Below are 17,798 nucleotides of genomic sequence, written 5' to 3' on the forward strand. Positions count from 1 at the left end.
GGGATACAATGGCGAACAAGGTGGCAAGATGTGTGCCATCACTGGTCTCACGGTCTGGTGGGGACACAGTACGTGAGCAATCACTGTATGATCTAAGAACTTCCATCACATGGGAAGAGCAGGTTGCCAAAAGTACAATAAAGAGTCACTTCACCCAAATTTGGGATGTCATAAAAGCTGTCTGGAATCTCCAGCAATTACAATGTTTAGAAAAGCATGTGATTAAAGGGTGGAAGTTTTATCCTAACAAGAAAAAAAAGAGAGAGCTAGAAAGTATTTTAAGCAAGGAAATGACAATATCAGATTTGGGATTTAACAGATTCTACAGTACAAAGCAGAGATTGGGCTTGGCCGATAGGGGTTCCTACAAAAGGGTAAGATCAGAGACAGAAAGAAATTTGGAAGCCAGTACAGTAACCTCAAGACAACATTACAGTGGCAGTGGTGAAGATAAAGAGAACGGGGCTGATCCAGAAGTGACCTAACCTCTCAGGAGCCCCCACAGAAAGAAAAGGGGGCAGGTGAAGGGCACACTCAAACTGGTCTTCAACCACAGAAGCTGCTGACAATTAACAGCCAACCAGAAAGAATCCACAAAGGAGTCTGAGAAAGACTGGCCAGAGGGGTTCTCAGCAGGCACCATGTTAAACTGAGAACTGCAAAACATCTACTGGATTTAGCAAGGAAGTTGTCATATGCGGTCTTTTAGCATGGCGACGTGAGGGAGAAGACATTAGGCTGAAAAAGAGATAAAGACAGCAGGTGTAATCAAAGTATAGGAAAAACTAAATTCATGTCTTTGTGAATTATAAATCAGCAGTCCTAGCACAGGCTCTACAGAATGAAAAAAAAAAAAATCACAAACCACCATAACACAAAGACAAGTTATTAATAAAAAATTTAGTTTTGAAAAATATTCTAAATGGTGTCAAGAATGCATATTTTAGATGCATTCTTCCCACATTCCTTAGCATGCAGATAAACCATAAAGGTTTAAGTCTGTCTGAAGACAGTGATAATAAATGTTTTTAAATAAATAAACATTTACCTATTTTTTTCTTCCTGTTGTAAAGGTGGCAAAGCATAGATGTCATCTTCTCTTTGAACTTGAGTAAGACTGGGCAGTGCTTCATCTCTGAAAAGTACACACAGGCTTAAACAGAGACGATAGGAAATAGTACTCTGAATCGGTAGTACTCCCCCATGGACTACATAACCCATGCTGAGGAGGTGAGAAAGGGGGGAACACAGGGGCACTGGCTGCCCAGGCCTCTGCTGTGAAAACTAAGTACAGCCTAGAGAAAAAGGAAACTTGCTGCAGCTGCTCAGCACCTGGGTCACAACCTCCAGTGCAGGCACGAAAAAGAGCCTTATAAAAGTAAAAGGTGCATGCAGGGCAACACTGCAGCTTCCCTTTCCCATTGTCAAACCTGATTCACACAGAACAGAGAATTATCACAGCTTCAAGTAACTACGTCAAAGGGACATTCCACTTACTCCTCTCATTTCACCCTCTATTTTCTGCTTAGAGATAAAAATTAGGAAAAGGCAGTCACAGGAATCCAATGCAAAAATTAAAAAGGCTTAAATTAATCTTTAAAATTAATGTAATTTCCCTCTTGCCTTTTGCTTCTTAATGCAGTTTTGATAGCCTGTCTTTTCAAAAATGTTTTCAAAAGCTTCTCTGTAGTTTTTTTGGAGTCACTGGTTGCCAAGTCCTTTTTCTGCCTTCTCTTAGCCTGTGAAAAGAATAGACACAAGATTTTACTGCAGGTATTAGTATATTAAACACATCTGTGATTTTTTTCTATAGAATCTGGTTTTCTGAGTTTTCAGACTATCGCTGTTTTAGCCTGTCTTATAATTGCCATATCACTGAGTATCTCCAGGTTTCTCATATGTAAAGGAAATCCAGTCTTCATCTAGTTCTTATTTAATGGCCTGGGTATTATATATTTAGAAAACTATTAAACTTTCAATTTCTTTTAAGCATCCTCAGGAAGCCTAAAACTTAATGATATATAATTAAGTAAATGCTTCCCAAAAGGGATTATATTAACTAACTTTTCTTTAAAATGCCACTGCTATGCCAAAATCCATTTCTGATATTGGTTTTTATAAAAATACACTACTTATATATCTGTTACCATCTTTCAATATTCAAGATTATGTCATAAGAAATCCTAAAATGTATTGGAATACCTTGTAAGAAACGTCTAAGTAGGGAAAATGGAGTGGTTCCCACGCTTAGGGTTGAATGTAAGACAGAAATACTGAAACACCCTTTTCCTTTTTTGAAACAGAGATGTAAGTGACACGTAACATAGTTTACAGCATACAGTGTGTTGGTTTGATACATTTATATGCTGCAGTATGATTGCAAGGTAGAGCTAGCTCCTTTATCAGGAGTGGGAGGATTGGGGGTGTGTTGTGTAGGGGTACATACAAACTTACAATCAGTAGGTAAGTAAGTTCTGGAGTTCTCCTTTTCTTGCTAATCCTTCCAAAGACTACCTGATACAGAGTATGCCTTAAATAATTAAAAACTACAACATTAAGTCTAGATCTTTTACTGAGCATTTGCAAATCCTTACTTTCACCCTATGTCCTCACTTAGACAGTATCTGTCTGGTACAATTACAAGGTGATGAGCTGACATTTTCAACATATAAATATCATATATCCAATTACTCTGAAATTCACAATATTGTTCAAACACTTTTAAAACTAATTTCAGAATAAAGAAACTCATTCTCATTCTTTTATACCCATTTAGTCAAACTTGGCGACACATAACATTGCTCACTACTAAAATTTGCCTTTAAAAGAATGCTCACTATCATGGAGGATCCTCAATCTCAGATTCAGGGAGGCATTCCCCCTGTATGTTTTCTATAATGCTCTGAGCAATAGCAACATAACTGGAACAAATGTAGAACAACTAAGAAGATACTCTAAAGGATAAACTCTCAATTGTAACAATTTTAGTATTTTTATTAAAAGTTAAATTGCATCCATGTTATAGTCTCATATATAAACCTTTTTTAAAAGAAAAAGTGATTATTTGTTCAAGATAATTTAAATTAAACAGGATATATACTGTAGAGAGAAAATTAAAATTTTATCTGAACTTTTCTTTCTTTCTAAGAATGTGCAAAGAAAAAAGTCGATAACTCTTACCAAAGTCTGTTTCTTCAATAGTGGAGCATCCCCATCAAACACAAAAATAGGGCGAATTCGAAAAAATAAGAGTTTGCAGAGCCGATGAAACAAAGTGAGAAGATGAGCATTTTCTATTGAGTTCCCATGGCGATCTCGGACTCCTTTAAGCGCCTGGTTTAACCAAATGCTAATATCTAGAAGAGCTGTTAATGAAAACCATTTTGGAATTTCTTTCCTCATCCTCCCAATTTCAAATTCCTAATAACTGGTATTATCCAAACATTGACACTAAGGACTCATCACAATTCATTTGAAATTGAAAAATATTTAGCCCTAATGGAATCTACCTAAAACCAATTAACTCTATTTGAACTATTACTATTCACATACTGAATTTTAAAATTTTAAGAAGTCTAATTGTAAAAAAAAAAAGGCTATATTAAAAAATCTCATCATCTCTACAGACTTGTAGGAAATTACAATTCTTCTGGAGAACAACTTGACAATTCATAGCAAAAAATTTAGCCTGTACCCTATTTTACCTAAAAATTTCACTTCCAGACATTTATCCTTGGGAAATTATCATCGGTTTACAATAAGAGTTACTTATAAGATTTTTTGTTTATAATTATGAAAATATTTTAAATTTAAGTTTCCAACAGGTCTTTTTTTAAAAACTAAATTATGATATACCGATTTGCTGGAATACCAAGGAAGCCTTAAAGATGTAAGTTGCAGAAGCATATACAGTGGTAAGATAGTCATAAAATATTATTAAAAGAAATAAAACAGGTTCTAAAAATATGGAAAATATAATTCCATTTTATAACATGCAGTATGTTAAATATAAAAAGCTAGAAGTCTGGACATCAAAATACTAGGATGACTTATCTCTGCTGTGATTACATGTAATTCGTATTTCCTTCCTGGAGTAGTCTTATGTTTTTAAACTTTTCTAAAATATACTTTTCAACTAATTATTTTTCTATTTGTCTATAAGACAGACAGACATGACATGGCATGCTCTCATCTCTTTGCCAGCTCTTCTAACTCACCATTTAAGTGTTGACTTCAGTAATGATCTCTCTCAGGCCCTCCTCTCCTTTCCACCCAGGCTACCTGGGGGGGGCACACCACACACTTTCCATATGTGTAAGTCTGCTCGCGAGCTCTACCCCGAGTCCCAGAACAACGGCCTAGTTAACATCTCTATCTCACGCCTCACAGACATTTCAAACTAAAGAGAAAATAATATTTTGCTAATACTTTTCTGCATTTTACCAATGTTAAGGCCCATAGGAGCCAAGTTAAATTATTCTTTATTATTTGACACAAACATTTAGATTGTATAAATAAGCAAGACGCTTGGCTATGGAATGGAAAAAGACCAATTTATTTTAGGGACCTAAGAGTAAACTATGAACCTAGTATGTCTTGGGTAATTTTACAAAACAACAAAAAAATCTGAATGTATTTCAGATATGTGAATTTGAATTCCCCTGAAAATAAACAAAGCAAAATCAATTATAGGACCAATCAAAGATATTCAAGTTATAATAACCTCATACACATACATATATATAAGGTTATCATTATAACTTGAGTCTCTGTGACAGTCCTTTTAAATGACTGATTCTTTCAAAAAAGTCCCAAAACCCCATGAAAATATGTGTAAGTCTGCTCCGGAGCTCTACCCTGAGTCCCAGAACAATGGACATGATTTCATGTCCAAAAAGAGCTTCTGAGACTTCTGAAAATAGATAATCTAAGTTAAATGCTTTGCCTTTCCCTACTTTGGACAACTTCCTAAAAAACTGGAATGCAGAACTTCATGTGTCATCTCAATGACTTTACAAATAATTAATTCTTCATAAGGGCTGCAATGTAAAATGGCCTAAGTCTTCGTAGCAGTTTTAAGGGCTCCCCTGACAAAACTGCTCTCAAAGCAGTGATTTGAGGAACCACTAGAGGGCAGCAATACGACACATGCTTTAAAAAAAACACCGCCACCCAAACTTCCCCGTGTCCCCAAGGTATCCTGCATAAGCCTTGTAAACACAAACCCATTACTGATGTATTCCAAGATTATTCACATTGCAAAAAATATAATAATTATTATATTATTTATAGGTTCCCATTTAGGGAACATGTTACCGCCCGCTTATAGAACAGACACTCCAAAAAAAAAAAAAAAGGGAAAAGGAATGCTTAACAAGTAAAAAGACTGAAATTTCAAAAACAGCATTCATGTTTTGATAATGAAGAAAAACATTTTATTCCAAAGCCACAAACACAACCAGCCAAACATGCACACAAACAACAGTCCTTAAAAAGCCCTGGGAGCAAAATAATCCACTATATATTTTTTGAAATTTTTTTTTTTTTCGGTGCATTGTAGTACCATATAAATTTCCTATTCTTAAAAAACAAAACAAAACGAAACAAAGGTCAAACACCTGCCCACACTACCCTTCCTCTAACAAACCTAGATGGAGCACTAAAACAGTAGGCGAAACTACCGGTAGGAAGCCCATTTCATTTTCTCCATGCTGACTTCCCAGCTGGGATACTACTTTACCATATTAACAGTGCCGGACACTATTCTAAGCTTCCTTCATTTAAGTAATCGCTTCATCCCTCCTACGGCCCTTCCGTGTGGAGATCCCATCACCTGCACCTTCCAGGCGAGAGAACAGAAGCGCGGAAGGCTCCGTGAAGCTCCGCCCCCAGGGGACCAAACCAGGACTCCAATTCGAAGGGGTACGATCGCAGAGCTGGGGCGGGCAGGGAACGGCCGACGGGGAGTACAACCCCGGCGACCCGCCCCCTCGCCTGCCGCGCGGGAAGGATACCCACGGCCAGGATCTTCCCTTCCAGCGTCTCCGGGCTGACCTGCCGCCCCGAGCACTCCAGCAGCTTCCAGAGGCCCTGGACTCCCATGAGGCGGGCGCGTCTTCAGAGCGCAGCACCGCGGTGGGATCGCGGGAGACCTTCTATTCCAATTCCTCCGCAACCGGCTGCGCCACTGCCCCGACCCCGGGGAAAGCGGCTCTGCTCCAGCTCAGGAAAGATGGAAAAGAACGCGCGGTTCCCAGCGGCTGACAGCCGCCTGAAGAGACGGAACCAGAGAACGGCCAGGGCGGGGAGGAGCACGTCCTGTGTCGCTCAGCGGGTGGTCCCAAATGTTTGCACTCTTATCGCAAGACCTGCGTGAGAGGACAGCGCGGGCGAGCAGAACAGCCTGAAGGCGCCCCTCCGGCACCGCCTAGCTTCACGAGTGGGCGCGGAACCCACGCGAAATGGGGCTTCCCATATTCCGTCGGCAGCGATGCGCGCGCAGAGCGGAAGTGTCGCGCTGACGTTGTATGGACGCGCCGCCGCGCCCGGAAGTGAGGCGTCGGTTGGCGCGGATGCTCGTCCCGCTAGGACTGTGCTCCCTCCTCCCTGGCTTCGGTCGCTGTTGGACGTTGAAGTGATGCGCGGTGTGTACTCGCGGTTGCTCCCCTCAGGCCGCCACTTGTGAAAACTCTTTGTAAAAGTTGATTTTAGAGGGAGAGGAAGGGAGAGGAACAGAGGAACATCGACTTGTTCCACTTATTTATGCATTTATTCGTCTCTTCTCCTATGTGCCCTGACCTGGGATTGAACCTCGTCGTGTCGGGAGGAAGCCCTAACCGGCCGCCGGCCGGGGCCTTGTGAAAACTCTTAATCCTAAGTGTTGTTTTACATGTGAAGCAAGAACAGAAAGGTGGATGTTTTGTTGGTGTTTTTAAGTATTTGTTTGATAACTTGTAGTAACTAGATAACTTGCAGTAAGATGATTTAAAGCATTAATCGTTGAAATACAGTTTCTTCTTCTCTGGCATCTAAAATGTAGGATTCCACCGCTTGTAGGTCAGAAATGGGAGACGAGGTGGCCCTGGACCCCTGGGGCGGGTCAGATCCCGACCGCACCGCGTTCGTCGGGAGCGCTGTTCCAGCAACATTTGTTCAGAGCTTTTGTGTCGTCCCCTGTTCGCTGAGCGAGCATAAAACCAGCCTTGCAGACCCTTTTAGCTAGGACCAGAGCTGACTGTATGCAAACTTACTACTAAGCTAATAAATGATCATCTTACACATATTGGTTCATATCTGAACGATTGAAACTAGATTCAGGCTCAATGAAAAGGCTGATTTAAATGAGCAGGTAAATTCGTTAAACGAATGCTTTATGATATAAAAAGAAAATATATCAAAAATTAGCTTTTAGCAAAACCATTGCTATCCCCAAACGGATGGTTCACAATAGCCATGTTTAGTTGACCAAGTAACAACTAATAGTCTATCAAGGATAATCCTGACAAACTGTTTTTTTTTTGCATTTCTACAAGCATAAGATAATTCCCAGAAATTGTTCTTAGTTGTATTTTACAGAGACTAATATAACTGCCGACTCAATTTTTGTCTCCCTCCACAGTAGACTGTAAATTTATCGAAACCAAGAACTATTTCGTTGCCTGTTGTGTCCCCCGGTCTTGACACTTAGCAGAGATTCCGTAAGTACTGAATTGTCTATGTGACCTCTTCGGCCTCTAGTCTGACGCTCTTCAGGCCACCTTGCACCCTGCTGAATGTGTTTCCTCCCAAGTCAGGTAGACATCAGCCCAGATCCCACCTGAGCTACATAATAGCCCTGTGTTAACTGGCTGAACTGTGTCTCCCTCCAAAACTGTGTTGAAGCCCTAACCCCCAGTAACTCAGAATGTGATTGTATTTGGAGATGGGGCCTTTTAAATGTTGAAGAAGTAAAAATAAGGCCATTAGGGTGAGTGTAATTCAATCTCACTGGGGTCCGAAGGAGAAATTAGGACACAGAGAGACACCAAGGACATGTGCATAGAGAAAACACCATGTGAGGACACAGCAAGAACACGATGATCTGCATGCCAAGGAGAAACCAAACCTGTCAAAACCTTGATCTTGGACTCCTAGCTTCCAGAACTGTGAAAAAATAAATGTCTGCTGTTTGCCCGGCAGGGCTTGGCTCAGCAGTTGAGCATCGACCTAGGATCCAGGAGATGGCGGTTCAGTTCCTGGTCGGGGCACATTCCAGGTTGTGGGCTTGATCCCCAGTCAGGGCGTGCAGGAGGCAGCCCATCTATGATGACTCTCTCATCATTGATGTCTCTCTCTCTCCTCTCCCTTCCTCTCTCTGAAATCAATAAAGCTATATTTAAAAATAAATAAATGTCTGTTGTTTAAGCTACCCAGCCTATGGTATTTTGTTGTGGTAGCCCTAGCAAACTAAGATACCGTAGGATACTTGATCCTAAGCAAGTTTCTTCGCCAATAAGAGTCTGTGAATAAAATGGAGATGCCACCATCTTGGATTTGTTCTGAGATAAGCGATATAACATGAAACACCTACTTGGTAATAGTGCCTAGTTTGTTGAGTGAATGACTGAGGAAAAAAACGCTATGGGTAAAATTGAGATACAGAACGTGATGCATCCTAGTGCACCTTGCAGGAGCCCTTCCAGTGTTCCGGAGAAGGCAAGTTGGGAAGTGTTAGAGGTGCTGCACCAACTTGGCCTAATGATGGGGAATAGTAGTAAGAAAACAAACAGTTTCCAGATTTTATGTAACTGAACATTTTTTACCATCTGAGAGCTGTATAAAAAAAAGTAGCCAATGTGGACATGTGAATACTATAAGTGTTTTTAAAACCAGAGCAAATACAAAATATTCTTTTGAAGGAACAGAAACTGAGGGGTGTCTATCTGATTTACAAGGAACTGGCTCCTTGAGATACTGTTTAAAGGGCTCTCAAGTTTCAGAACAGTAAAATACACATCTGGAATAATAACAGCAAGCACTTAAATAGCAATTCCTATCTACAAAGCAGTGTTCTGAAAACTCTTCATGTACTGACTTACTTATTCAAAACAATTTATAGGTACTATTATCCCGCTTTACAAATGAGGAAACAAGCACACAAAAAATAATTTGCCCAAGGCGAAACAGCTATTAAGTGCAGAGCCAGTATTTGAACCTTAGTGCTTCTATGGAGACTCCAAAAAGGAGGTGACCCTCCTTTTTGACAGGAATGTTACTAATATTGAAAGAGAAGTGTGCTGTAACTTGCTTATTGTTTCTGGAAACATCTCTGTAAACCTCAGTGTGCTCTTAATAACTGAAAAACTTTTAAGCCAAGTTAAGTGATTGTATATATCAAGACTTATAAAAACGTGTTTATGGCCAATAAGCAATCTATGTAAACTCACCATCTTTTCTTAGGTGTCACTGTATTCTATATTTTATATTGCATTTGTCTCATTTCCTCTTGGCTCCTTCTCATATCTGAAATATTCAAACCATGTGAAATTGCTGATATTGAACCATGTTTGACCTACACAGCTGACAACTTCAATTGTTTCAAGCTAATAAGAATTAAATTTCCTATTTCCTATTATAAAGTCTTATAGAAATCTAAAATTATAGTCCTAATACATTAATTATAAAAGTCCTAGTCCATTCATTATAAAAGTTAGATACAAGATGGTTTCTTATAACACACTACTTAGAACTGACAAATTATCATGTACTTCAAACAAAATTTTAATACTCCCTAAAACAGGTTCAAAACATTCACATGATTAAAAGTAGAAAACAAAACTTTATTTGATGAAAACTTCACAAAAGTTCCAGTATGAAGTAACAAAATCAACAACCTACAAATCTTTTTCAGTCCTTTGCATTTTAAGCAAAATAGTCCCTTCAGAAAAATTACTATTTCATAATATATATCCCCTTTTGTAGGCTTAGGCATGTCTAAGTGGATAAATGGATATAAAATTCAAAAGAGAAAATGAAAATATTTTTAAAATAAAAATCTGAACCTTCTCCTTGAGATGATATTGTAATATGGTTACCAACATATTCAGCACCTTGTAATAATCAAGTTACTGATTTGAGTTCTAGAACAGCCTCTGAAATGAAAGAACAAGGGATCCTAATCATTTGTGAGTCATGTGACGGCACAAGAAAAATTGACAGCAAGTACAGAGGAGCTCAAATACATGAAATTCACACTTTCTGAACTATTTAACACTCACTTCAAACAACTAATTGTCTACATGTTTTTAAAAAGGGAAACAGCTCAAAGTTTGGAATATAGATAGTTGCCCTCTGAGTGGCATGGTATTCTGAATGCATCTTTAATGCTGTTATCAGTATGTGACTCCATATCTGAGTCAATTATCAGATCTCATTTCACAGATTACCTTGGATATAGAAACTATGGATGCCACTTGTTCTTTTACTCTGCCTAAAACATACTGTAGACTTACAGAAGTCTTTCAAGGCCTAAAGTTCTTGGCAATATTTGATACTAGCATACCAAGTCAAGAAAGCCAAGAATATCCTGAAACAATATACTAGGTCAGCCATTTGCACCAATAGGAAGGATTAGTTTCTTGAGTGTTTTCTCTTTTGCCTCTTTATTGAGAATCCTGAGAAAGTTAACCAGGAAACAGGAGGCAGGTAAGACACTGCTACAGTGAAAGAATTACTAGACTCCGAATAATTTTAAATGAGCTTTAACCATGAGAGAAAACTAGAATCAACAGCCCCATTTTCTTTTTTTAAGGGCAGACAGTGCCTTACATCATGAGCTTAGGAATAAAACTATCTGCAACAAACATCTGGAGATCAAGTCATAAGAAATCATGTCATGCTTAACTATTTCAAATTGTAATGTTATTAAGTAAATTTGTATTTGTTTATATGTAATTGTACTGGATTTTGTTAAATTGTCCAGAATGTTTATATACTCTTAAATTTAAAAAGACAGTAATCTGTGCTTATCTGCTTCTATATCTGAAATCTCCCATCATAATCATATACAAGCTTATTTACTGGAGAACTACAGGGTTATGTTTTGTACCACAAGATCTGTTCCTATTTTATGTAGACTTAATAAAATCTTCTACTGTCTTAATGCAGTCCTGTACAGACCAGTGCTCAACATGAGTTTTCAGTACCCAGGCATAGTCAATCATTCCCACCATAATCACTGTAACCCTGGTAGCCACTGTTTCTTCTCTCATGGATACTGGACATCTTTTTCCATGCTGAGTCTTGATGGAAACTTGCACTGAAAGACCGGCCCAGGCGCCCATGATGCTTCTTGGAGATATTGTCTTCACTCTCAGATTTGGCAATTCCCTGGCCATGTGTTAGAGGTTGTGACTCTTGTCTAATGGTTCCAAATGGAAAGTTCCAAAGGCCAAACCTTTGCCAACTAAGTCTCTGGAATGCTATAATACAATGCAAATTTCCCCCAACCTGAGAAGGAAAAAAAGCTGGGTGAAGAAAATGATGGGAAACGAACTGTTCCTATGAATTCCCTTATTTTTTTCCCCTTCACCTGCCTCAAAACAGTACTCATCCTTTCAAACATCATCAGATCACATTATCCTGCATCTTCCCTGACCAGCTGCCATTACAAAACAATACCAATGCCCACACCTTTGTCAATATTTGATAGTAACATACTAAGTCAAGAAAGTCATATCCTGAATCAATGCACTAAGTCACCCATTTGCACCAATAGAAAGGATTAGTTTCTTGAGTCTTTTCTCTTTTGCCTCTTCATTGAGAATCCTCAGAAAGTTAATGAGGAAACAAAGGAACCAAAACACATTTCCCCCATATGCCACTCACATACAATCTAGCCTCCCCTTCTGCTTCATCCAAACACCATCATTCCTCTTCCTCTCCCACACACTCTTCATTTGTTAGTAGGATTATATCAATGGGATGTCTACTCAATCCATAGAATCTACATTTCTCTGAGAAATACTCCCAGTAATGTTTGTACACATGGCTTTGCCCCAAGGCCACAGTTAATATGGCTCAGGAGTGAACACCTGACCTAAGCTGGGCCAAGACTATGGAACTAGGCCTGAGGCAGGTCAGTCCCAATTTAGACTGCTCATCTGAAAGAGAGACATAAAAATAATGATGATCTTCAGGAATTAAATAATCAGAAAAAAAAAAGGTAACATATAACTTCCAAAAAAATGAGACAGACTAGTGACTTGGTCCCTGTTAACATTTTTTTACCTGGTACCAGGCCCTTATGAATTTAGGCTACACACCTTGCCCTTTTGTTTTAAACATACCCGTGTCCTTAAAATAATTTTCACTTTTCTGTCTAAGATGGTCTAAACTGGGTTTCTATTATTTACAATCTAGAGTGCTGAGTAAAATACTGTATTTTGGCCAACTGGAAAATACCTTCAAATACAATGGTGTTCTTACCTTCTTGGTTTTTCGATACTGTAGCCCCCTCTCCAAGTGCCGGATATCTAGAAATTCTGGATTTTGAGTATTTAGATCAGTAACAATATCTGCCCATCTATAGTTAAGAATGAAGAATAAAGCACAATTTTCTTTTTAGTACATAACACCATTGTAATGGAACTTTTCACACGAGCAATATTCTACAATATTACCGTGGCAATAAGTCACTTTTCTCAGGATTGTTCTACCTACTAAGCTCTAATAAACTCTTTTTTTTAATGATAATTCTGTTTATGCAACTATTGCCAAGGTCCTCAGTTTAAAACTGGTTAGTCTCCCTATGAAAAAAAAAAACATTATATATATATATCAACCTATTAGATGACATCCTGCAGGCTGAAGTAGAAACATTCTATATTTGCTTCTTAATAAGAGTCAAATACATTTCCAAAAGACTTAAAAATTAACATGCTTTTATTTACAGACAACATGATTGTGTGGAAAATCCAAAGCAATTACAAATTGCTTTGGATTGCAAAACTATTAATAGAACTACTAAGTGCATTTGGTAAAGATGCACAATTTAAGGCCTATATAGGGAAACCAATTGTTTTTCTGTACACAACCAGAAAATAACTGAGAATAAAAAAATCAATTTACAATAGCATCAAAAAATATACTTACAGAAAAATTTTAACAAAATACATATAAACTGTATATTGAAAAATACCACAAAATATTGCTGGAGAGAAATTAAAGCTCTAATTAAGTGGAGGTATAGTCCATGTTCACAGATTAGAAAACTCCATATTGTTATGATACAATCCTCTGCAAACTAAACTATGGATTCTATGGATTGTATTCTTATAAAAATTCCAACAGATTTTTCAGCAGCAATTGGGGGGAAAAACAAAAAACAAAGGAAGTTAACATACTTTTTACAGTGAATAGCAGGATGTTTTCTACTTGATTCTCCAATTAAGATCCAATATTCTACTTCTTGTGGTGAGAGGGTACCCCTGCTAGATTTAAAATACATTCACAGTATACAGTATGTTTAACAAAGGTCTTTTGCTCCCTTGAAAATAATGCTTCAATTATATATTAATAAAAGATATATTAAAGTTTATTGAAAGATGGCATTTATTAACACTAGAATAGATATTGGAGTTTAGGCTTAAGCAAATGTCTGAACACAATTAAAGAGAAAGCATAAATTAAATTTTGGTATTGATCTCCTATTACAAAATCTAGGGCTAAAAAAGTTGACATATACTACCTCTCAGCATTTAAGAGGAAAACAATCCTAGCATGCTACCAGAATTCTTCAGCTACTCTTCTCTTCGTACTATGCATTCAAAAAGTTTCAAAAGGCATCCTAAAAATAAAACCCTAAGGCAGTGATTCACCTGTAGAACTTTTAAACATACTGATGCCCTAATCACTCTCTGGAAAATTCTAATTCAAATAGGTCTGGAGTTTAGCACAGGCAAGGATTTGCACAGTTTGAAAAGCATCTCTGGTAATTCTTAGGTGTAGGCAGAGGTAACAAACTCTCCTCCAAAGGGTACATAGTAGAAGTACCTACTTTTTCACGTTTTACATGTGCTAGATGTCTGGAGTAAGGTGCCACTGCAGGGTGAAACCACATAAGAAACACAACATACCTCACCGCCAGAGAGATGAATAAAACATTTCAGGATTTGGAGAGATCAGGTAGTTCTCCTCTTACCCCACATTCACAGAAATTCAATGTCCAGCTTCCTGAGTCTCCCAGCTAGACCCTGCCTGTCTCAGGATCCCGGCCCCCAGCCCCCACACAGCAACCCTCCACCCCCACCCAACCCCTGCCAAGTGCCTCGGGTGGGATACAAAGGTTGCAAGGCCAGCAGCCTCAAAGAACCGGTCCTACCCCACAGGTGACCAAGCCTTACTCTCCCAGGCTGACTGACCCTCAGCACTCTCTGAGACAACAGCGCTACCTCTTCCTCACCTTCAATTACCAAGGCCACTGACCTAGGCGTGAAAAAAACAGAACCTGAGCTGGGTGAGGAACTCTGCCTATCAATGCTTTTACTCAAAGTATTCGTGGCTTCTGTTTTCACCACTCTCAGGGCACTTCTTCCTTTGCCTTTAACTATCCTGGCATTATCTCAACCCAGCAGGGAGAAAGCTTGCTATAGAGGGAAAAGAGTGCTAGGATTCAGTCACCCTAATAAATTAATTTTTAAAATAAATATATAATTTTGTTAAAGAAATAAATAAAATTCAATCAAATGCACTTCTGCAAAAGAATTAGCTCAAATGTTTTAAGAATCATCTCACTTCATGTAAGGAAAGCAAATCACTAAGTCTTGCAGTTTCTAAGCACTAAGTATTTCTTAATGCTTTCTACAACACATTTCATGGTCAAGTATCCACATACAGAAATGCTTACCTGAATGCTTTATTGGCTTTAATAGGGGTTGCTTCAAAGCCAATTGGACAAAAGTAATGATTTTGGCAATGATAGATATAAGCCAGGGATTCATCTTTCAATCCACGAGTTAACTTCGACAAGGCTCCTGAAGCTACAAAAAACAAAAACACGACCATATAAAGCACTATCCACGTTTTACTCGAAGGACTAGTTAACAAGAGACATTACTCGGAATACACTGACACTGCTGGGGAAAAATGAGAAGCTACTGATGATACAAAAAAGTATTAATGGATTTATTTTCAGCTTTACCCATCACACTGAAACCCAGATAAACAGAATAGCAAACTAAAGAGCTGAAATATGCCGTGCTTACCAAATCGTCCTAATAACACACATGAAATTTAATTACCATAACCTAATACCTACTGCATACATCAATGGTCTCAACTTTTCTGGCTGAACACATCTGTCACTAGAAATTTCTGAGTAAACATGCCCATTATAAGCACTTTTGTTTATAAATTATGTGCATATACTAATGTACTAATGTATATATATTTTTAAAGATATACAAAAAGTAGGCATTTTAAATTAGATTAAAATAAAGACATTCTAATATGTCCTTCCCATATCACAGTGATCTTCTTGCAAAGTTCCTACAGTGTGTACATCCCAATTTGAAGACCACTGATGTATATGAATATAAATTCCAGATGATAAAGTTCCAAATATGGAAATTTCCCCCCAATAACATACAATTTCATCTTTCTCCAAAAGTTTCACAGACTAGAGGAACAGCTTTCACAAGGTAAGAACATCTCTCGAGGCAGACTGGTAGTACCAGGGCATCCTTTTATAAGTGCTCCTCCTTATTTTCCCATGGCTATATTAATTGTGAGATAATTTCAAAAGTATTACAATAAGCAACAAGTTTTTACCAGCACTCAATACTTAAAGCCATTAACTGAGATTTCAGTAACCTGCATCTCCTAGAAGAAACTAAATTATTCACTAACAAATAGCCTACTAAAACTGGAAGTCCTAAAAATAGCTAAGTAGATGAAGGCTTGCAAGTCATGGTTTCTTAATGACTTTCTAGCCACTGAAGTAACTGCAGAACACTAAGAACAGCAAGGTCAGTGGCTGAACCCCACCTCCGCCCCTGTAGATACACACAATTTTTGAGTTCCACAGAGATAGTAACATTTTTGTCTTAAACTCTTTCTCTAAGGTTTCATCTAGACCTTTCCCATAGATTTTTTGCTTCATGGCCTACCATCAGAATATACATGCATGGCAAGGTGGTCTTTTCTGCTAAAATCTCTATTTTATAATGATAAATAAATCTTCCTGGTTGAGTTCCCTTGATAATTTAAAAATTGACACCCAAGGTAAGCTCTAAATGAAAAATTGCAGGAACTAAAATTCAGAAGACACTCAATATTTCATTTCCATAGCTGAATTTGATTGTAGATAGGTTACAGGATAGTAAGCAAATGTAAATATATGGATCTAGACTCCTCATAAATTAATTAAATGCAAAAACATGTTTATACATGTAATTGGTTTAGGAAAAAAACTCTAGAAATATTTTTTAAATTGTGAAAATGCCAAATATAACATTTTCCCAAATAACTAAAATTGTTAATGAAAGAACTTTTATATAACTTTTTAATGAAAATCCGTATTTCACACTTTCCTCCTTTCTTAAGTCAAATGTAAAACAAAACAGCTGATTTCTTTACTATGACTATGATTAGCAATTAATTTCTTTGTTTTTTGGGTTTTTTTAAGTATGTTTTTATTTATTTTAGAGAGAAAGGAAGGGAGAGGGAGAAAGAGAAAGCAACATTGATGCAAGAGAGAAACATTGATCAGTTGCCTCCTGCACACATCCCAACTGGGTATCAAACCCACAACCTGGGCATGTGCCCTGACTAGGAATCGAACCAGAGACCTTTCAGTGCACTGGATGACACTCAACCGATTAAGCCATACCGTCCAGGCCTGCTTTTTTTGTTTTAAACACATATTTATCAAGTCCTCCTGTGTGTGAGGCACTGGTAAGACAGGGGGAATAGGACAGACAGGCTGGGTTCCTGGCCTCATGGAGCTTACTGTCCAGTGCAGGAAACCAACAACAAGCAAATAAAATCATCACGAATCATAATGTGTGCTTGAAATGAAATAAATAAGGTGCTGGGTTAAAAGAATGGCTCAGGCATCCCACTTTAATGTTCAGTAATATTCAATGCCACTTGGAGGTGGTGGCATTTAAGCTGAAACATGAAAGATGAGAAGGATGTGGGTGAAGTGCATTCTAGGGGATAGAACAATCCAGGAGAAGTAAACAGCAAGCATCCTGTATCTTTCATAGACACTGTCCCATTCTGCACTCCCTTACAGTCTTATGAAGTAGGCACTTGTGGTAGGCACTTGATTAGCAATTACTCTAATGTCCTGGAATATATTCCAGATTTCCTATCAACGGAAGATCAAGCTCTTCATAAAGTTAGATAACACCTCTTTAGAAAGACTGTAGCAGTAGTTCTCAAACTTGAGCATGCAAGGCTTGTTAAACAACAGATCACTGGTGTCTGACCCAGTAGGTCTGGATTAGGGACCAAGAATTTGCAAGTCTAACAAGTTACCAGTGATGCTAATGTTAGTCTAGGGACCACAATTTGAGAGCCACCAGTCTAGAGTTAAGAGGAAATTTCATTTAACTCAATTCAGGAAGCAATTTATGAGAATCTACTAACTGTATCAGAAACTACAGGAAACAAAAAAAAAATTTAATAACCCAATATGTCAAGCTGTCCTCATAGGGAAAATAAAATAAGTAACTTTAAAACAGGGTAGAATAAGATAGTGCCGCAATAAAGGTTTACAATTCAAGGAAGAAAGAGCACATCAGGTCTAAGAAATC

At 38.1% G+C, this 17,798-nt stretch overlaps 2 protein-coding genes and 1 long non-coding RNA gene across 13 annotated transcripts in view; 1 reads left to right on the forward strand and 2 right to left on the reverse strand.

Annotated features, from left to right (window-relative positions):
• ERCC5 (ERCC excision repair 5, endonuclease) overlaps positions 1-6,462 on the reverse strand; it is a 34,070-nt gene extending 27,608 nt beyond the window's left edge. For 2 of the 5 annotated variants that reach the window (XR_015714029.1, XM_087814237.1), the window contains exons 1-4: positions 6,015-6,458; positions 3,181-3,356; positions 1,624-1,739; positions 1,049-1,135 (exon numbers count right to left, since the gene is read on the reverse strand). Coding sequence is in view for 3 of the 5 variants with exons in the window: in XM_087814237.1 (XP_087670363.1) it covers positions 1,049-1,135; positions 1,624-1,739; positions 3,181-3,356; positions 6,015-6,102 (467 nt within the window). In the remaining 2 variants the exon portion in view is untranslated. Of the gene's footprint in view, positions 1-486; positions 646-1,048; positions 1,136-1,623; positions 1,740-3,180; positions 3,357-6,014 lie in introns of those variants that run through there. The other 3 variants (XM_087814238.1, XM_087814236.1, XM_087814239.1) reach the window with 3 other exon arrangements.
• On the forward strand, positions 6,266-8,649 carry LOC107530190 (uncharacterized). Its single transcript, XR_001602505.2, has 3 exons — positions 6,266-6,910; positions 7,619-7,697; positions 8,179-8,649. It is a non-coding gene; the product is annotated as an uncharacterized LOC107530190 (long non-coding RNA).
• Positions 8,650-9,797: 1,148 nt separating this feature from the next.
• The window catches only part of BIVM (basic, immunoglobulin-like variable motif containing), a 30,849-nt gene continuing 22,848 nt past the window's right edge, over positions 9,798-17,798 (reverse strand). For 6 of the 7 annotated variants that reach the window (XM_087814246.1, XM_087814242.1, XM_016203854.2 and 3 more), the window contains 4 exons: positions 14,885-15,017; positions 13,383-13,469; positions 12,466-12,562; positions 9,798-11,487 (listed from right to left, as the gene is read on the reverse strand). In XM_087814246.1, coding sequence (XP_087670372.1) covers positions 11,194-11,487; positions 12,466-12,562; positions 13,383-13,469; positions 14,885-15,017 — 611 coding nt within the window. In that variant the 3' untranslated portion in view covers positions 9,798-11,193. The remainder of the gene's footprint in view (positions 11,488-12,465; positions 12,563-13,382; positions 13,470-14,884; positions 15,018-17,798) is intronic. The other variant, XM_087814244.1, reaches the window with a different exon arrangement.

The sequence above is a fragment of the Miniopterus natalensis genome, chromosome 2 (assembly GCF_054644295.1).
Source record: "Miniopterus natalensis isolate mMinNat1 chromosome 2, mMinNat1.hap1, whole genome shotgun sequence".
NCBI classification, from domain to species: domain Eukaryota; kingdom Metazoa; phylum Chordata; class Mammalia; order Chiroptera; family Miniopteridae; genus Miniopterus; species Miniopterus natalensis.